This window comes from Dermacentor albipictus, chromosome 6, assembly GCF_038994185.2.
Source record: "Dermacentor albipictus isolate Rhodes 1998 colony chromosome 6, USDA_Dalb.pri_finalv2, whole genome shotgun sequence".
Taxonomy (NCBI): Eukaryota; Metazoa; Arthropoda; class Arachnida; order Ixodida; family Ixodidae; genus Dermacentor; species Dermacentor albipictus.
The window spans coordinates 72,713,659-72,735,414 of NC_091826.1; the positions used below are offsets into that span (position 1 = coordinate 72,713,659).

The 21,756-nt window shown below is 44.4% G+C and overlaps 1 protein-coding gene across 2 annotated transcripts; it reads left to right on the forward strand.

Annotated features, from left to right (window-relative positions):
- The first annotated feature begins 384 nt into the window (after positions 1–384).
- Positions 385–20,559, forward strand: LOC139046911 (probable serine carboxypeptidase CPVL). 2 transcript variants are annotated; one of them, XM_070520840.1, is made up of 5 exons: positions 385–571; positions 7,162–7,351; positions 16,028–16,355; positions 18,252–18,459; positions 19,574–20,559. In XM_070520840.1, the coding sequence occupies exons 1-5, from the start codon at positions 426–428 to the stop codon at positions 19,728–19,730; spliced, it is 1,029 nt and encodes a 342-aa protein (XP_070376941.1). In that variant the 5' UTR covers positions 385–425; the 3' UTR covers positions 19,731–20,559. The 2 variants fall into 2 exon arrangements, with proteins under 2 accessions (XP_070376941.1, XP_070376939.1); XM_070520838.1 differs by lacking the exon at positions 18,252–18,459.
- The last annotated feature ends 1,197 nt before the right edge of the window (positions 20,560–21,756 follow it).

The following is a 21,756-nucleotide window of genomic DNA, read 5'->3' on the forward strand; positions in this document are numbered from 1 at the left end:
GCCTTCGAACTTCTTTGCCAGAAGTGAAGCATCTTTAGAGCGAAGAGGAACGTAGCTGCTAGATAGGTGCACGCTGCCTATTTTGTGATTTATCGGTATTTTTGCGAATGAACTGCCAGCTGTGCTCCCATCGCAATTGCAATACTTCCAGACGTAAACAAAAATATGTTCGTGGGATCAAGCATTCATATTGAAGTGCGAGTATACAATCACTTATTGCCACTCTTTCACGACCAACGTCGTCCTCAACAAAGGTTCGCTCATTTTACCCGTTAGACAGACACTCAGCGAGCCACGGCATTTTCAAAATGTCATCCAAACAATGTGAAGAATGCAACCCCGACAAACAGACAAGACCTACGGGAACGCGCCCGCCTTGCCTGGGCATTTTCTCGGTATTCTGTTTAATCATTGCCCAAGTAGCAATGAAGCTGCACCAGTTCTCAAACGGCGTCCTCATCTCAGCCGCCATTTTAACAGTCTCTAAATGCGACACTGAAGACGGGCACCATGAATCTTCCTTCGTTCATACCGAAACCGCAACTCCACACTGTGCATATATCAACGAAGCGTAAGTACCTCAGCAAATTTTGAAATTCAGACAATTGCACAACATCGTAATAACCACGAACTAAAAAATTTCACATAGGTACCCAGTCTCCCAAAGTGTTTATGGGTATAGTGCGGTCATTTCCTAAGTTGTTGTCGCTTTCTTTCCACTGCAAGAAGTACGCCCAAAGTAGCCCAGAAGCACGTAGTAAAAAGCACGCAGTTTAAAAGGACGCTGCTTATTTATGCAACCAGCCACAAAAGAAATTCCTTCCTAACTGCCAATGACTCGCAAGGCAGGGGGGCCAATTCCGCTTCCATGAAGGTGCAGTGGTTTCTGTTGCGTTTGTGTAAGCTAAGCTCCTTGTCTAACTTATGCGGGATTTCTGCGAACGATTATATACCGCCTTGTGTAATGCGTTTTTAAGCATGAAACGCTTTTGGCTCCCGTTGTTGGCGACTTTCAAGTGACTTTGAGCGAAAAATCACAGCTGTTATCCGGGCACTCAAAGGAGAACATCCGGGCATCTTGCGAGGACAAAACGAAATCTTCCGGGCAACCAGTCAAAACTTCAAGAAATCGCAGGTGTCCTCAGCTATCACCCAAGAAACGCGAAGGCGACAGCCTTGTAAAGGCTACTATAATTCACCTTAATCCACTTTAATCCAGTTTAATCCACCCAAAGAGACCTTAACCCTCACTCATTCACCTTAATCTACCCCAATCCACCTTAATGCATCCTAATCCATCTTAATCATCCTTACTCCACCTTAATCTACCTTAATCCATCTTAATCGTCAATCATCCGCCCTAATTCACCCTAATCCACCTGTATCCAATCACTAATCAATCATTTGCTCATCATAAATCATCCTTATACACGGCTGGACGTGCTTTGCTTAGCTTCTGGCCTTCCTTGGGTCATGTGATATTTTCTGTAATTCCCAACACGACCTTCTAGCAAAGAGACCGAAGGCTTTTGCCGCAAAAATATGGTCTCTGACCCTCAATCTTTTGTGCAGGACAGTATTACATACGCTAGCTACTGCCCAAACAAGTTACAAAAAATATTTTTATGCGAAGCATATTACGACGGCTCAACCCAGCTCCTCAGGCGCGGCGGTGACCATGAAATCACGTGACACCGTGACGTCACGACAGAGGAGAAGTGGCTTTGGCTCAACTCTTGCAAGACGGGCTGGGTGGGAATCGAACCAGGGTCTCCGGAGTGTGGGACGGAGACGCTACCACTGAGCCACGAGTACAACGCTTCAAAGCGGTACAAAAGCGCCTCTAGTGAATGCGGTGTTGCCTTAGAAACGCGCTGTTTCTAAGGCGTGCGTCTCTTGCTCAGGCGCACATTTCGTTGCCGCGCCGAACGCTGCTTTGCTCGACGCTCACCGCGTCCAATGCGGGGCGCGTAGTCGCTGCCCTGTAGCCCATTGTCTTACACCCCTTGGCGGGTCGACGGGAACGCTGTCGCGTTCCACTCTTGAAGGCGAAGAAGTAATGCATGAGTTGTTTCTTCGTCTAGCCGAACCAAATATAGCCAAGCAACAGCAGTTCACCAGGCTAAACAGTGGTTCAACAACTAAAATAAAGGCTAGTATGCTTCGCATCCTGGGCTTAACCTTACCTAAGCCACAGCCATTTTTTTCTAATTTCTTCTTAATGCTCGTTCGCAACATCACTCAAGCTGTAACTTCTAGTACGCTGAAGTTTTATTTGCCCTTTCCGATAGCGACTTTCAAAAGGCAGATACAGGACACTGTGCACTTATCATCTTTTGGCACTGACCACTCAACGCCGGCGGTCCGCCAGTTCCGCGGCGCGGGTTTTGCGTCGCCTCCTTCCGGGCGTCTTTCTCTGCCTGTCGTGCGGTCTTCTTGTTCCAGCTGGGCAGCGTATATGTGGACCAGTGCAGAGTATGACTTGTTGCGGTGTGTTGTGGTGGGCTGTGTCGTTGCGAACATGTACTACATCTACTTTAGGATGGTTGCTATTATCATATCCAACCAATCTGCTCTGCCGGTTGCCATCTCATGCTTACGTCTACTCTCGAGTACGGGAGAGCCAGGAACATTTTTACCGACGTAGCGTGGCACCTGAAAATTTAAGTACAGAAACTTTTCCCTTTTATAATTTTTTTATAAATTAAAAGCTCATAGAAAATACCTTCTTGCCTTCTTTTAGTCGGCTAATGTGGATTTGAGCGAGCGCTTGTGACAACGGTACGGCATCGCATGTCCTCGTGTGTGCGAAAATTTTTTGAAAGGTATGGTTTGTGGGTATAGAATATTTCTGAAAATGAGGACCTTTCTGGACGCTGAAGTAGTGGTACCATAAATACTCTGTACTAAAATATCTGCAGGTGGGAATCAATACTAACACCTTCATAATTAACACACACCCTATAAAACAGGAATATCCCCAAACGAAAACAACCATACAATAGGTGGTTTGAGCCGCAATAACACCCTTTTCACTAAAAGTTGCAAAGCTTGCCCTTACACCAGTTTCTTAGAAGCCATGGGTGCTGGCGCTTCCAAGCATTGGCACCTAAGAAGAATAAGAACCAGTAAAAAGTAGTATTGCTGCATTGATGGATAAGTGTCACTAAAAACAACCAGAAAAGAAAACTTCGCAGAGTTCTATTTCTTCTTAGGGTTTACTTGAGGATACAAAGACGGCCGCGACGCAGCAGCACTTCGATAATCAAGCACATCCTACACGCACAACGGAGTAACACCAACACGAGACAGAGCACACATACACACGAAATATTTGCATACAAGCACTGCTCGCGCTAGTAAGACCCATGTACCTGTTAACCGGCTTATACAGCCATGGCGTTTCGACCTGCACGGTAGATACAGGGGGAGCATATAAGTTCTACGTAATTAAACAATAAATCTCGGCAGTATGCTTCCTTGGGTATAGTAAGCCAATAGGCACCGCAAAACCACACAGACTTCGTAATATAATATTGCACTACATCGAATGCCTTTCGACTAATAGCGACCTCCATTTATTAACCTGCGGGCGACATGTAAAAAGAAACAGGAGTTTTGACAGCCCATAACACTTCAGAACCAAAAAACGTGTTTTAGGGGAACAATACCCCATAACGAAAACGAAAAGGTTGTTTTGGTAATCAAAGCACCTTAAGTCCACACACTTACAGTACGGTCAGCTAATATTTTCTCGGAGGTAAGCTGTTTGTTTATGTATACAGCTTCAATAGTCTGTGTACCTGATGAGATTAGCTAATGCGTACTGCAACTTATTGCGCTTTCACGTTGCAAGCCTGAAAAGCAACCATGCCTGAACAAAAATTATGAAGTGCTTCTGAAATTACGAAGTGCCCACTCTACAATTACGCAGGAAGCTACACCGACTGCAACTGCTCTTTGATATTGTAAACAGTAGAAGAAAGATGGCATCCATCATTTACTTGCAGCACAACAGCACGAGGCCGACGATATGGAAACACAGCAAAACGATTCTAATACCACGACTGAAAACAAACTCATATCGTTTTTTTTCATTGTTTCCTCAAACCACAGCAGAATGGAACACGCTTCCATGTGACATAGTTGGGTTATCATAAGCCGGTGCCTTCACATCAGTCGCGCAACCTTACCTGTGCTATTTATCGGCAATGGACATTTTTTTTTCATACTGCATATAGCTCGCAACGTATGCGTGTCACTATTTTCCCCTTCTCTAGGGACTTCTCTGTTACTTTTGGTGTATGCTTGTATTCGCGGAAATGCTCCGGGAGTCTAACACTGTACTCATGTATCACTTTCTGAATAGCTATTGTTTGTTTACATTTTCCTTCGGTTTGCCTCGTTCATCAGTCAAATTAACTTCGGGAGTCTTGTTTATTGCCTTCATCGTCAACAGCTCTTTCGTGTCTTAGCTTATGGCTACAAACATAGTAATGTTTTCACACTTTTTCATTCGGTGCTCCTGTGCCTGCTGTATTATCTCAACAACACAACCTTTCCGTGAGGGTACGAGCTTGCTACAGTACTAATGATTGTGTACTTTTCTTATGTTCTCGCCTGCAGTCACATGTGATTTCTCAGTATATTTATGCAATACTATTACTGTTATCACTTTTGTCGAGTAGAACAATTGTAATGCTGATTTATTCTTCTTTATAAAGCCGATGCACCTACTCCTGCCGTGGCTTCCAAAAGGTAGTCGGCATTATCTGAGAAATAAATAAAATAAATAAATAAATGTCTCTTCCAGTCGCGCGGAAAGTGTGAGACATTATGGCATTGCGCAACTCACCTAGATGCGAAGTGTGCCACCACGTTATTGAAATGCAATAGGCTTAGCGAAGCGAATGGCAATAAAAATAATAGTAATAGTTGAAGTTCACTGCAGCAAAAAGTATCTATTTTGTATGCGAGGATTGTTCAGAAATAGCTCCTTAAGTGCGTAGGCTTAAATACCAACTGGAATAATAGCTGCGTTTCTTTCAAGCTGTGGAGTGCTACGCATTGAAACTGCGCTGGTTTTTCATAGAAAAGGTTACACTTTATATTTTGCACCAGCATAGAATTAGCGCAAGGAAACTAGTTCTAACGCATACGAAAGAAGAGATACAGGCTAGTTTGTTGTGCTATACAAATTTAGTTGCCGGTATATTGTAAATAGATCGAATGTGTTAGAATAGTGAAATTTTGGACTCGCATAAGAATATTCGAGAAAAACAAACTCCGAGTATCTAATCGTATATATAATATTTCATTTCCAAACACAGCAAAAGACCAAGTTTACGTAGAGTCCCCTTGGCGAAAACAAAGGCTCATTGACATTATTTGCATGAGTTATTTACAGGTATACTTAAATTAATGTCATACCGTTCACAAATAGAGGTCCAGTGAATTGAGGAGCTTGTAAATTAGAAAACTCTGATTTCAGTTGTCTGACACACCATGACCATGACAGCAGCAAAAAATAAAGAGTAAATAGATCGTCATCTGACGCAGATGAAGTGTTGATTTCGTTCAAGCACTCAAGTGTGATACTACAGCATCATACATTGTCTTAAACGAAGAAAAACATGGCGCGAATGGACAAAAACAAATTCATTTGCCTAATTCAAGACAACAAACTAGCATACAGGCTGCCTCTAAGTGAATAACTGCATGATGAATGACAAAAAACATTCAGCAGAAGTTATCTATCCCACGTGTTAACTTATGAACTGGTGCACCTCCGCAGCAAGAGCAGCTCCATTACAGCAGAATCATTAGACACGGTCTTCACTTCAATAGCTTTCATTTCTTGTAGACATCAACAAATGTTGTAGCTGTTGCCTATATATTCCAAATAAATGAATGTACCACAATTTGAAATAAAGTCTGACATCTCTATAGCGAAGTTGTACTTGCAGCGAAAAACTTCGTTAAATCGCGAATCTCCTTAATTGGCGGTTTGAAAGCTTCAGCCTTAAAAACAACTTCACAAATACCCACATCATTCCTGGTGGATAGTATCTTGTTAGCAAGCGCTTATGAACAAATTGCAAGATAGTCGGGACGTAACAGTGCGATCATGAGCGCCAGCATGGAGATCATGTCGGGAACAATGCATCGACACGGCTCACGGCGTCCGAGATTCGTGTCTGTTGCATCGCGTGGTGCCGTAAAATCTTAGCTAACCACGCTTAGTGCACGCAGCCGGTGCCCGCAAATTACAAAGAAAAGTGTAAAAAGATACGGGTATTCGTTCTGAGAAAAAGAAAGTCACAGTTTCGCCAGAAGAGCGTAGCATTGATGACGATAGCAAAGAGACAAATACACAAGGTGTGTACGCAGTTTTATCGGTGTCATGCGAGCTCAGGCAAACGTTGCAATATTATAATAAAATAAAACAAATTATAATCCAACATGGATAGAATAGCAACGACTGTTCGATTGATATTCATAGTAATGAATATTCGCATACTCGTAGTGAAAAAAATTGAATTTCTCTGCGAACTTTGAAATGATCTGCTAGAATTATGAAGCTCTTAGGGCGATACGGTGTACATCAACCTCCAAGTGTTATATAAAATCATCGAAGTAACAAAATTAGAGCACGTGACACTAATGGTACATTTTACTGGTCGCTTTTGAGCGCTCTATAGAGCACTTTGGCGTTGTACTTTACATTCGGATGATGAAAATCAAGTGCTCGGAACCCATTCGCCTTCTTTATTCAGAGCGGCGCGATAGGCTCAGGACGCTGTATCGGAGCTGCTGTCACCTTCGAGTTTCGTGTGCGAACGACACCCAAAAGAACTTCGGTCCCGTGCTTCCTGCGAATGCTCTGAGAGCATCCGAACATTCGGGGGTCCTTTCTAGACCCAATGCCAAGATTCCTCCGCATCGATGCAAACCCTGTCTTAGCGCGGAAGGAATCGCTCGGATGTATCACGAGGGTCTCACAGTGGACTAGGTGATATTGCATCTTGTAATTGAAAACCGAGCTCGACTTGTGTGCGGTTCAGTCCTTGTTTCTCGTGCTGTTTTTGCCTGCCAGATACTGATATTGGTAAAGATTTCTATGACTTGAGTGTTAGGTACACTTAAGCCGTCTACTTTCAGGGAATCGAACGAAGATCTCCTGCTTTACCCAACGAATGACCGGATACCTCGAGAACAACTTCTTGCTATGAGATTAGCCAGCCGTGTTTGCTTGCCAAAGCCATGCGACAACCTAAAAGCGTTTTCTGGTTTTATTCCTGTCAATGATGACAAGACATCGTACTTATTTTTCTTGCTCATCAAAGCCACGGTAAGTAATTCTCAGCCTAAACACTTCATATCATTCTTCCGGGCATATTGGCGATATCGTCCGGCATTTAGCTAACAGCGTGATATTATGGCAGCGCAAGAAAAATAACACAGGATTAACGCTGCCTGGACACCAGATTTTTTTTTCGTTCTTTCACGCGCGACAGTAGGTTCATGTCGATTGCGTGCAGCAAGTTCTTATTGCGGAGATAACGCTAGTAATTTGCTTTCTTTTGTTCGTGTCATCATCACTCTACGCCATTCTTTACTGTGTAGCTACACCTACATGCAGAGCTGACCACCATTTCTCTGCGCCTACTGTCCTATGGACCACCTGCAGGCATTGTGAAAATCGCTGCCTCAGACGCTAGATTCCAGTGGCAAATCCTGTGCCACCCACAGGTACTGCCACAGTGCGCCGTAATCTCGCAGGGAGCAGTAGCTCCAAATCTGCCATCTGAACACACCATATCCAGTCGGAGCAGTCAGAGAGAGCTGACATGGCACGGAAATTGGATATGAACAGTTGCAGTAGCGCCACTGCAACGTTATTGCTTCACTAGTATCACTCCTGGGAGGCGTGTATCACTGCAGATCCACACACACCCAAGTTGCATATAACAGTCGCACGGAAATGGTGCGAGTAAAGTCATGTGCTTACTGGTATTCGCACTGCATACAAATTACTACTAAATCAGCCACTACTATGATGCCAAGGAACATTAATGACGGCACTGTTGTCGCGTGTTTACATTCAGCATATCTGCTTAGCAGCTTAAGGCTTCCAATACGCCGACGAAAAAGACGATTCACGCATACGTGCGGCCAAGTGCGCAACAGGGGCCGAATCTTATAACGGTTCGGAATACGAACCGTTCGCTTCGCCGCTTACGTCACTAATGCCATCTTCGACTGGTCGTTTCTGAGCGCTCTGGAGCGCTCTCGCGAGCGGCGTTGTCTTCGGCTGGTTGAAAGAGGGTGCCCGCCCTGCGTTCGGCTGGTTCTTCTCGATTGCTCTCCTCCACCTTCGAGCGCTCTGAGGCGCTCCGAGCCCTGTCGTCGGAGCAGTCGTCGAAATTGAAACGTCATCGCAGAGCCGCGTTGCTGCTGTTGGCGACGGCCCACCGTAACCTAGGCAACCTAGGCCACTGCGACGAACGCTCGTCCCGCCGGCGCGTCCGCCGGTTTTACCGGCAGCGCCGGGAGCTTTCTATAAGCGAAACATCGGACGTTGGTAGTAGTCACGTGGTTTAGCATCTGCCATTGCCTCCTCCGAGAGCGAGTCGCACGTTTGGCTTGCGCGCTCGTCCTCTACCTCTGAGCTCGGGTAACGCCGGATCTGCCCGACTCTGCTTCGGGGGATGGAAGCGACCAGCCGAAGATAGCATAAGTGTGCCACTACCAAGCCGGTGGTGGAAGAAGGGGAGGACGTGACCAATAGATGAGAAGGTGTCACCTCTGAAGTGTACGTGATTATATGACGAGCTAATCGAGGAATTTCAGAATGTTTATGCTTGCTCAATAAATGTAAAATATAAATTAAATATTATACGCCAAGTTCTGAAGTATAAACGTGTGATGCCGGGCGTTTACGCAATGCAGAAGTAATTTATTAATGTAATTCTTTTTCATTCTCAGCCGACAGGCGGTATCGCAAGCGTAAATGAGTTGGCAGAGCGCAGCGCTAGGTCGTCTGCTACCAGGAGCTCGCACGATGCACGCAACAGGAGCGCACTGCCAGCACTTCTCAAGTAGCGAGCGCGACAAAACCGTGAACTGGTTCTTAGGGACACCTTTACTAGCCGACTATATCAATTTTCCTTCTTTTTTCGCCCTTCGTCATCGGCTCAGACATGACTTGCTCGCCGCCGCGCCGCCGCGCCGCCGCTATCCCTGCGATCTGCCCTCCGGCGCGTCACGTGATAGAAACAATGGAACTTGAAATCGAACATTACAATATACGGGCCCTGCATTGCCTGCGCGAAGTAAAATCGAAGAGTGTGGTGCTGACGGTGCGCGCTGCGCTGCGAAATTGAGGAACAAAGTGCGGCACTCCGGAACTAGAGAAGAAAGGGCAGCCAAATTAGAGATCTCCACAATGTCTTCCCGTCCTGACTGTATAGTTTCATGAGCCTAACGAAGGAAGCGCCGAACCAGCCTAGGTTGAACCCTTCTGATTGCTGAACGGCGATCTGCGAGCTATTCACACTTGCGACAACACTGGGAATTCGATCTCCCCATGCAAATATCTCCTTGGCATTCGGAGGTCACAGGAAAGCTGACCCAGCCCTTCTACCGTGGTTAACGAGCAACTTTGTGGAGAGTGTCAGCAGCAGAGATCTACGCCATTCCGATGAATGCTTCGCGTCCGACCGACCTCTGGGAGCTGCAGGCCGGTGGCGATGAACCGCAGCGCGCAATATTCCTTCCTCTGCGTGGAATGACCACTGGTACGCTTGCACCCGAGTCTCCTCCATTTGATAGCGTAGCCTGCAAAAGGTCTACTTAGAAAGCCGGCAAGGGCGGTGCAAGTCATTCTCCGTCAGTTCTTCGAACGCGTATCGCACTTCCAGCCGTGGTCGACACCGAAAGAGCAACGCCAAGCAGACGACAAAGGCAAGTAATAGCCTCCGAAGCAACCAACGCACGCGCGTGCGACGCCCGCGTATCTGCGGAGTCGCGCGACCGGCGCGCGCGGCCAGGGTCACAAGCCAAAGCCAAGCCACAGCAACGGAACCCAAAGCGGACTACCCCTTCACCGGTTCCTACGACCGGTTCGCTTTGAAGATGATTGACAGATGCCTGACGTAGTCATAAATTGCGATACCGCTCCGCTGCCTCTGACGACCTGCGACGTAACCAAAATGTTGGCCAATCAGCTGAGGCCCCCAACGGTTCCCCAACCGAACCTTTATAAGATTCGGTCCCAGGGCTGCAACTCCCTTAAGAAGATTCAAGGAAGTTCAATGTTGTTAAATCTGAGCAGTAGTTTTCTGTTTTCGCTACGATTGTCAACTGGGACCAATAAATTGGCTGTAAACGAAATTGCAAACGAAAACAAAAATGTCGTCATCCTCGCTGAAATAAACATAGATATTACTAGCCCCAATGATAGTCACTGCTTTAATTATACCAACTGCTATGCGAGATGTGGCCCAGATTCATTAACGACCGCACCCACAAGATGCCCTCCGTCCGCATCTTACTCTTTAATAGATCATGTATTATCAAACTTACACTTAGAGCAATGTGCTGGCGTAGTCACTGTTCCCATACCAGACCACCATCCCGTATTCGTTCTATTAAAGTCTGTTAACACACCGTACCAACGAAGCATAAGAACAGCGAACTTTCACATCACTAAGTTCATTAGTCAAATTGCTGAAATCGACTGGAACCCGACTCTTTCTGTAACAGACCCAATCCTGGCATTCGAACAATGTAAAAACAAAATTAAAAGCGTGTACTCGGAGTGTACGAGTCTAACACAAAATACTCACTGGTTCTCCGCCCCTAGAAACCCATGGATAACAGGATACCTCTTGAAAAGCATTTAAACGTGATAACCTCCATAAAAATTAAAACGCCAACCTTTTAATGCAACTTTAAAGTCGCGGTACATAACTTATTCTAATACACTTACCAGGCTCTTGAAAGAAGCCAAGCGTTCCTACTTTGAGAAAACGATTGTTAAACACAAAAATAAAACCCGCAAAACGGGGATACCATTAGGTCCTTTCTTCATCTGTCTTCACCAAACCACACACTGAACCAACTTAATACAGAAACAATGGTAGTAACGGAAGCCACTGATATCGCAAATGAATTCAATACTTTTTTCTGTCCTACACATGATCATTCACTAGACAATATACCACAGCCAGTACTCAGGCAAACACCTTATTCATTTTACTTGTTCCCTACATCACCCATGGAAGTATCCGATTCAATCGCTAGTTTACGAACTACAGGTCCCGACCTTTACAACCTTCTCAAACCAAATTATTTCATCTCATATCGCCGATGTACTAGCGCACATTATTAACTGCATGTTCATAACAGGCGTCTTCGCCGGCGAATTAAAGCACGGTAAAATAACTCCTATGTTAAGAAAGGTAACAAAGAAATAATTTCAAAATATATCACCCTATCTGCATGCTATCTCTTTTTAACAAAGTCATTGAAAAACTACTTGTAAACCGCTTAACAAACTGCTTTCACAAATTTAATCTTCTCTCGCCTGAACAACACGGGTTTCATAAAAGTTATTCGACTGAAATAGCTATAACATCATTCACTGACAAAACAAAACAGGCCCTTGACAACTCCCACATTGTTGGTTCAGTTTTCATTGACTTCAGTAAAGCATTTGACACCATCTGTCATAACATCCTTTCTTACAAGTTAGAAGCTCTGGGCATTCGTGGCCAAGCTCTTATGCTCATCCGCAGTTATTTGAATAACAAAACACAAGTTGTAAATTTCGGAGGTTCGCTCTCACGTACTAAATCAGCACCTAAGGGTGTCCCACAAGGCTCACTTTTAGGCCCTTTACTTGTCCTGGTGTACATTAATGATTTTCTTCCCTGTTTAACCAGTACTTAATCTATACTATATGCTGTCGACACGACTATATTTACGAACAGCGAATGCATAAATACTGTAATTAAACGGCCTAATTCTGACCTAAGCAACTTATCTGCGTGGTGCACAAATAATAAACTTCACATCAACCCTTCGAAAACTTAGTTTATGCTTTTTCATACACATAAACGCGTCATCGCCCCCGCGCCACCACTCGTCTTACAAACTCATGTTCTCTCACCTGCACATGAAGTTGTCTTTCTTGGCGTCAAACTTGACCCCCAACTTAAGTTTAACTTGCATGCTGACATGGTCTCAAAAAAAATTGTTGCTGGAGTATGAGTACTAATTCTAACGGGCCCGTATTTTCCACAAAACGTTAGAACTTCACTTTATTACATATTTATTCATTGTCACTTGCAATATTGTATCTCAGTTTGGGGAAACACATATTGCTCGCACATAATACATCTACAACATTTTCAAAATCAAGCCTTGAGGATAATCAATTTCTCTAATTACATGTCACATGTGGTACTAATTTTCAGTTCCTTAAACATATTACCATTACGTTACATGCTCCAGCTCAAATTGGTTTTACTAATATACAGCACACTAAATCAGGAAATAATTTTAGACGCATTTAATAACTCTGCTCTTACCAACACTAACAATACGAGATTTTCCTCTAACAACAACTTTTTTACACCCTCGAATAAACACTAAATATGGAATGTTTACTTCCCTTTTTACGACCATTAAATACTGGAACAAACTACCACCCCATATTAAAGCTTGCCGCACAACGTTAACATTCAGGAGAGATACGAAGAAATATTTACTAACGACACTACTGGCTACTGATTCATTATTATAAGTATATATTGTGTACAAATTTATTTTCAAGTTTTCAATGATTCTGTAATTACCTATTTTAGCTTTTAGCTTTTATTTATTTATTTTTTTATTCTCTATCTCTCGGTGTCTTCTTTTTCCTCCTTTTTTAGGCGTTTTAAATTTTTTTTGTCGCATAGTCTATGTAACATTTGTACTTTACGTATTTTAAGCATATCTTTGTTTCTAATTATCTGTTACATAACCTCGTGTTCTTTGATATGTGTCATTCCTATGTTTCCATAACGTGTAAATTACTACATATTTATTTATTCATACGTTCTATCGGTTTCACTTGCTTGTGTTTTGAACTTCAATTATTGTAAGCACCTTCTCGTATTTGTTTATTTGCTTCATTAACTTCACGTTTTCTGATGCCTGTCGCTGCTGTGTTGCCATAATGTATTGATTCCTACATTGTTAAATTACTAATAGGAGGTCCCCCTGACAGTTCTAACTCCGGGACCTCCTTCTGTACTAATGATGAATGATGAAATAAAAAAAAATAAGGCAACCTCTGTTCCCATGGTTACAGCTGTCAAGAGTCCACCCAGGACCACAAAACCGTTTGGCAAAGCAGAAACCAAAGTTTGACGGGAACGTTTAGCAACCTTTAAGGAACAATATAAACAATCTATAGGCTACGCTCATCATGAAATTCTCTTAGAGCGCAGCTCTTGCTTCTGCGTTGGGCATCGGCGTGCCTCGACCTCGTACCTCGTAACCAAGCGAAAGAGCACAGCGAAAGATGAAAGCGAGCGCAGAGCACAGCGGGAGATGAAAGAAGAGAGCGCGAGGAGGAAAGTGGAGGAGGAGGCTACAGTGAAAGCATGAGGCGAAAAGTGGAGGAGGATCAGAGGGGAAACAGCCTGCGCATGATCTGAGCTGCCGGCGACCGCGGAAAGTGATCGTGGGCTATCTCACCTGCCCTTTCGAAGGCGGTCAGGGTGGCGTGAGGTGGGGAGGGCTACTACACTCGTCCGCGGCGTCAGCTACGGGTTCATGGCACCAGTGCGTATGACGGGTATCGCTGCACCTGCATGGGACAAGGGCGAGCGGCTATGAGCAAGGCTCAATGCTAAAAATGAAAATAAAATTGTAGAATTTTACATGCCAATACCACTTTCTGATTATGAGGCACGCCGTAGTGGAGGACTCCAGAAATTTTGACCACCTGGGGTTTAACGTGCACCTAAATAAATATAAGTACACGGGTGATTTCGCACTTCGCCCCCATCCACATGCAGCCGGCGTGGCCGGGATTCGATCCCGCGACCTCGTGCTCAGCAGCCCAACAACATAGCAACTGAGCAACCACGAAGGGTAAGGCTCAATGTTACGTCCCTTGGGTGCTGTCGCCGCTGACACTGGTGGCACGATTTTCCCGCGACGACGGGCTGCTCTCGTCGTTGGAGGAACGAAAGCGTGAGAAGAAAAGCGTAGTGCCGCGCAAGACAGGCTGTGCGGCGACGACGGCTACGACATGGCGCCAAAGTAGCGCGCGTCGTCTGTATGGAAAAATAGCACTGCATGAGCGGACGTCTGTCTGCAGCGGCTGCTGTGAATCGCGCCCGCGCGTCACCCACGCACTGCCTCTCATGATCTCCCGACTAGCAAGGCAGTATTGCAATCGCCAGTGAATTTTTGCTACTAATTCACATTCTGCAATTTAGAGGAATTGTAAACTGGCCAATTTACTTTTTGACCATAATTAAATGTGCGTAGAGAAGCGACGAAAGACGCAGGAATGGTAGTAAGAAGACCTGAAATTCGGAGCCTTGTTATCGTTTTTGCGCATTTGTGCATCCGGGTTTATTGCACTGTTGTTAATGAGGAACTCACTGTCACCTTGCGCTCTACCACAACTTGCCGCTGCCTAAAAACTATGTACTTGTACTAGCTAGTCAATTAGGTTCATAAAATTTGCACTTGGGTTAGAATGGCTTCGACAGTTAGGACACAGATTGCTAATTTTTCTCATGATCTATTAACTGTGCTAAACAAGCGTACATGCGAAATCTTGACTAGTTTGCACAGTAAGAAGTCTCATCCATCAAAGTACCCATTTTCCTGACCAGATGGGTCAAGGGCTGATCTCGCAAAATTTAACGCATTGAATTAACCAAATAATGTTACTTGGTTCTTCTAGAAACACCGCTATTCATTATCTTCCACACATAAATTTCTAACGGAAGAGGAGGTTCTCTAAGGATTTAGTTTCTATATGAAGAAAAAAAAATAAAGAAGTTGTGGCGCGACATTAAACTGTTAACAACGTTGAATATAAAACCAAAAATTGCATTATATAAAAAATATAAAAATCAAACGTCACAAATAGCTCCGGATATCTCAACATACGAACACAGAGGTCAAAACATACGCTGGAAACTTAAAGAAGTCATGTGATCGCACACACAAAACAGGATTCACCGCATAAGCAAAGGCGGTTGTGGAGACCAGGAACCATCAAAAAGTGTAGCAGTGGTCATGAGGCCGTTAGCTCAGATACCAGTCTGTATAATCCACGGCCGCAATATTTTTTCTTCCGCGAACGAACTGTCGTCCCATCCGCTGAAAGGTGCGTCCAAACCTGTCATTCATTATCAAAGAATGCCCGTAGATGAGGCTATTTTCCTTGGTCTCGCAGCAACCACAGAAGTTGCCTGAGGCACAGTCCATCATGTCCATACGGGCACAGTAGACGTTTGGAAAAGCGACGTCTAGCTACAGGCAGCATAATACATTTTAGCCGCATCGGATACAGCAGGTAATCATTTGCAGCCATAGGCTTGCTACAGCATATTCCATGTATATGCAGCTGTTTCTTCCGAATTTCATATCCATAATTTACTGTTTCGCTTTCGTGGCTCCATCATAATATTATACAAGGCCGAGTGGTGCTCATGCCTTTCAAATTTTCTTTTTGCCTATAAATTGCGTATATGACCACGTACAGGGCATCCAAAGAACACTAAATTGATGCGTTTCTAGGTCTTTTGTTCTACGAAAAAGTCATTAGTCCAGTGGTAAACGAACTAAAAGTGTTCAGCGGCACACGTAAAATATTTACATGGAACGTGAATGAAGCAACAGCTTGTTACCAAACGGTGAATATCCACTCGCTCGACTTGCAGAGGGTGATCAGGCTCTAGATTAAAACTTTGCGATTCTTTCGTTAATCATATGCCTTCCCTTACAGCACACACCCTGGGATAAACCTCTTCTTCTCTGGTTACAAGGTGGCCCTGGAAAATCATCACTTTTTGGCCAGTTCCTCGAAAATGGGCCCCTTGGTATCAACGCTTCCGGAACATTGTATCACAGACATCATACCCTTGTCAAACAGTTCCACGTTATCTACTTAGATCAGCCTGTAGGATCTGGATACAGTTTCGACACAGGGGGAAGATACCCGTCTACACTTGAAGAGGCATCTATACACATCATGAGATTTTTAAGGCGCTTCTTGAGGCTCTTTCCTGAATACTACGGACGAAGTTTCTACATCGCTGGAGAGTCTTATGGAGGTGATGTGATTTATTGTGCGCAACATTGTCTATAATGGGAAAATGAGGCATCCACCCAAACGTAGCTTAGTACTACAAACGAAACCCATACGGGTTCTTCGAAAGATTAGCTTCGCAGCTGAAAGTTGAAGAAAAATTCGTCCTGGTCCGGGACTCGAACCCGGGACCGCCGCCTTTCCAGGACAGCCGCGCTACCATCTGAGCTAACCAGGCGGCTAGCAAATGGCAGGCGAAGTCGAATTTATCATCAGCTCAGTTGTTGATAAATTAACTTCTCCTCGCCTTGCGGGCTTCCGCACAACTATTGTGTCAAACATTGCATATGATGCTTAGACGCAAACTGATTGCTTCTAAACCAACAGAATAGCGCGATGGACTTTGTAAAAAACGCGCAGTGAGTGTGCACAGGTCAAAGAAAAAAGTTTGAAACGTGCGCTAAATCTTCGCTACCTAGGCCATTAACTGTTACTAATTGATCGAATGCTTTTGAAAACTGACCCCAAGACGCTAGTCCTGCTTACGAACAAAGCGTCGGTACAGTAGGGCGTCATCGCGCTAATGGCACGAGAGGTCCATTGCTCAAGTCGGGCTTTGAGGATAGCCGCCTCACTGAAGGCCGCAGAACTACATCGAGGTTAGTACCTTGCCTACAGGACAGGATCTTATTCGATAATGCTTTTTTTTTTGCCGACATCCCGGCAGACATCTAACGCAATACAGCTCCGAAGTCGCCAAACGCAAGTTGTGGACGTTCGATGTAAAATTTGTTTTCTCTCAATTTTATTTATTTTGTTTTTACATACTGCAGCCCATCTCTGGCTATAGCAGGAGTGGCGATAACATCATATGTCAAATCAGGCACAACATTGCTCAGTGGCAAGGAGCGAACATTTCCGGGCAATGCTTTCCAACGTTCAATTGTTAAGAGAAAAAACTATATTTGTAGATGTCGGTTCTGGATTGCAATGACAAAAGATTTACGTTGTGAAGGCTACGCATGCGAGAAGGTTAAGCAAACTTAAAGTATTTACCTATGCGGGTAAACCGTGGAGAGTTAATTAAGGTGTGCAGGAACTTTATGCATTCGTTGTGGCAACGTGTTGCTAGAGTGGTTAAGTTGAGATGAGAGTAGTTAGAAGAAAGTGAAAAACTGCTATCGTAGCGCAGGTAGATAAAACGAACAGCCTTCTTTTGTACGGACTCAATCTTGTTAATATTGGTTTTATGAAAACGGTTCCAAACTGTAGATGCATTTAACCAGCTTGTGCCGTAAACGCACTCAAAATTATTTTGTAGTTGTCGAACGAGAATATTTCTCCAGGATCATCGCGGCAAGCGAACGTCATCAGGTGAGCGTCTGCAGCGTGAGCTGAAGCTGATGACATATATTTCTGCATATTAACATTCGTCAAGCGACATACAGTGCAACGTCTGTAGCCGACGATAAACTGTATGGAGGTGGCAACTAGGGTTGGCAACACGGCAGCGAAAGCAGCATGCCTAATTTAGTGGCCAGTGCGGAGCAACGCCCACTGTTGCCATGTGTGAAGCAATTGGTGGAACTGCCCCCTCGCCAAATTTGTTATCCGCTCAGTCGGCTCTCCTGTCGTAAACTAGACGACTACTTCGTTCTATTTTAACGCGATAGAGTTAAATAGCCCGTGCCGTAGAACATCCGTCGTCGTCGTCGGACGTCGCTTCGGCGAAATGATTCTGCGTCCATGTGACGCAAGAAATTTACAGCACTAATTGAATTTCTCCAGCTAAAATAAGTGGAACACTCGTAAACTATGACTTACACACAACCTGCAAAAATGATAGCTCTCGGATTGTAATTTGACGATGCGAGAAAGAATCATTCTGTTACGGCAAAACTCAAAGAAACGTCTTTTCCAGCTTTTCTACGATTCACAAAACAGCTGCGGCGGCCGCCACTTGCGCTCGCCGGCAGGCGGGTGTCTCGGGGGCCATGGAGCGGCACGCCCGGTTCCTTGCAATACCTCCAGCTGGCGCTCACCATCGTCGCATCACGGCCCACGCAGGAGGCCGCGTTTCTACCAGAAAGCCCGCATTCGTTCATAGCGTTCGCTGCCAGCGTTTCCCGGTAAACATTACGGCCAGATAAGCTGCAGATGCCGGGAAGCGTGAAAAGCAGTCAGGGATCTTTAAATGTTATCTCGTTCCACTCTTAAAGGCGAAGCTTAAGCGTCCTCCAAATTTTGCTAAGCCTCGATGCACGAGCCACGCATGCACCGTCGATACCGCGTTACAGCACGCCGGTGGCGTTGACGGTGTGAACGCTCTTCTGGTGTGCATATTGCCATAGAAACAAAGCACTAAAGCTTGATTTTTCGAGTTAAAGCACGTCGATACATTTATACGGCTACATCTTGGTTTTCACTACAGTCTACCCCATTCGGATGTTTTCTTTCATACTGAGGGCCAGGGTTATGCTGTGTGCCGAGCAGCGACAGGAAGTCATTTTGATTAAAAGTCGCATTATCATTACTTTTTTTATAATTTTAAAGGGTATCGTCACCTTTTATTTAAAAAGTATGTTTCTGGCGGTATGTAATTTGAATAGAATTACGTTAAAATGTTCTTTCAGGTGACCTATTGCAGGCACGTGATATACCTTCACCAATGAAACGTGTCGATGGACGCTTTTAGTGTTTATTTTAGTGTTTTAGTGTTTTATTTAAATAGTTACGTTCTTGAACAAAACGTCTTCTGCTCCTATTTATGAATACCATCAATAAGCAATCAGCAGTGTTTCATTTAGTTGAGCTGGAGTTCTTTGTGGCTTTGCATGAAAATGACATATCAGAATGGTTTTTTCACAACACTGTAATGTGTTGCCTTATATATTATCTTAAGGAGGAAAATAGCGAAAATGTCCTATCTGGTTCAGTGCTATACACATTTACGCAATTTATGAAAATATTTCGTAGTCTACAAGCATTTCTATGCCAATAGACATAGTACTATTTAGTTTATGATGATGGTGACGATGATGATGCCTAGTAGTATTGTCGTGCACCATTTTTTATACTTGCTCTTACATTTCTGGGTATAGAAATTCATGTAGAAGCCATGAATCTTCAGTACCTTCGGAAGTCATGCTTTGTATAATTCCTACGAAACGTCTGCAATGTTTTCGTATTTCTGCACATTTATTGACGCGTGTGATCAAGTATCGATTTACTTTCTCTTTACAGCACGATCGGCTATTGGAGTAGCCCAAAAGGTCTCGACACGGTACCCTTGGGAGCTTCCACTGCGGTTCGAGGGAGTCATGCTAGGCGTCGGATTCCTTTTTCCCTTGCTCGAAATAATCAACTCAACCGATTACCTGTACTACACTGGGCTGCTTGACGACCATGGTCGCCAGTCATTTGCTCAACAGTTTAACAAAATTCAGAGCTTCGTTCAAACTAAGGATTTCCGGAGTGCCGCTATGTTGCTCAGCCAAACTGTCCTCAACTTGCGCGTCGACGGGCGACAAAGCTTATTCGAGAAGTTGACAGGTTTCCAGCACCACGGAAGCATAATAAGGCCTCGGAGACCTGCAGAAGTTAAAGCCTACATGACATATGCAAACAGTGAAGAGTTCAAAAAAAGAATCCACGTTAATCCTTCCAGAGATCTAGATAGTACAAGGATGCAGATAGCAATGCTGCTAGCCATGGGAGATTTTTTCGTAGACCAGAAAGAAACGTTACTCTCTGTTCTCAACAATTGGCACGCGCTTCTGTACACAGCACAGCTGGACGCTGTGTTTCCGGCTGTAAACTTGGAACGGTGTTTCCGGGAGCTGAATTGGCGAGGTCAAAAGATGTTTGAAACGGCTCGACGTCGTTTTTGGCACCGAGACGGCAATTCCTCACTTGAACTGCTCGGTTACGAGAAAAGGGTAGGCACCGTCATGTTTAACACCGTTCTCTTTGGTGGCCATTCTGTGTCCCTCGATCAATCATCCGCAGTAAGTGATTTATACAGCCGGTTCCTGACCTTCACACAAACGAAGCCCCCCAGGAACAGCGAAGAACAAGCAGAAACTAATGAACCTCCAGTTGGTGTTAATACCTGCACTGAAGAGCTTTCACGTATTATGTCATAAATAAATGCACCCAGCAGTTCTTTATATGTTCCACAAAACCACTTTGTTACACAACAGTGGCAATAAACATTCCTTTTTTTCTTTGTTTAAGAAATCGAGTAACACTTCTGTCTTTTTAACCAGTTCATTTATATGGAGAGCATTCTAACATCATTGCCGCATTGAAAGGTCAAAATAAACGGTCATTATAAAAGGTACAAAATAGGAACAAAATTAAAGCCCTCTTGCCATTATTCGTTAAGTAAAGCACATGCTTTGGGACATGGCTAAATATACACTCCGCCAAAAATCCTTTACAGATGTAAACAAATACGACAACTTATAAATCAAAGATAGATAAGATGTCTCGAGTTCTCATTTCTTTCGAAAGTACTGGGGGTCCGTTTGCCAGCTTATGATCTCACTCGAACGCAAGAGCAGTTGCAGCTTAGAGAAACAGAAGGAAATATGGTGCTCCGATCATTCGGAAAGCAAAGGAATAATGGCGAATAAATGAATTTTCCTCATCTTCGTGCTGGTAGCTTCAAGCATTCTTGAGGTTTTATTTTCTTTGTATTGTCTTCTTGGCTGGGCCTAAATTTTGAAGCTATCCTGTATGCAGAATGCAATAAGACTCTATGCACGTGCAGAATTATTGTGAATCGTTGCGCTTACAACGTAATATTTTGGTGATCATAAACAACTCGCAAACCTACAAGCACCCTTGAAAATTAAAAATTAAATTCTGCGATTTTACGTGCCAAAACCGCGATCTGATTTTAAGGCACACCATGTTGAGGGTCTTCTGATTAATATCGACCACGTGCGGTTTTTTAACGTGCCCGCAACGCACGGTACACCGGCGTTTTTTTTTTTCATTTTGCCCCCACCAAAATGCAGCCGCCGTAGCCGGAATTGGAGTGAAGTGATTCCGCGACGTCATGCTTAGCAGCGCACCGCCAAAGCCACTAGACAACCACGACATAGTCGTTTGAAGCCAGAGGGATGACGTTAGGCAAATCCAAGTGCGCCGCATCATTCTCGCGCTGACTCAACCGCAGCTCCCGTAGGCACAAGATACAAAATTCCCTCTAGTAATTCTTTTGAAGGGAAACTCTGGACTGCCTGTTCGCATGGCGGCTTCCGCGCAGGCTGCGTTGTAGCTACAAGGCGTATGCCTTCCGCTGCCGCAGTCACACAAACTCCTGCCTAACCCCCAATGAGAAGCCGGCGTAACGCGATGTGAGAAACAAAAAAAAAATTACCGATTACTGGGTTAAAAAGATTGCGTAGGCTGTATCG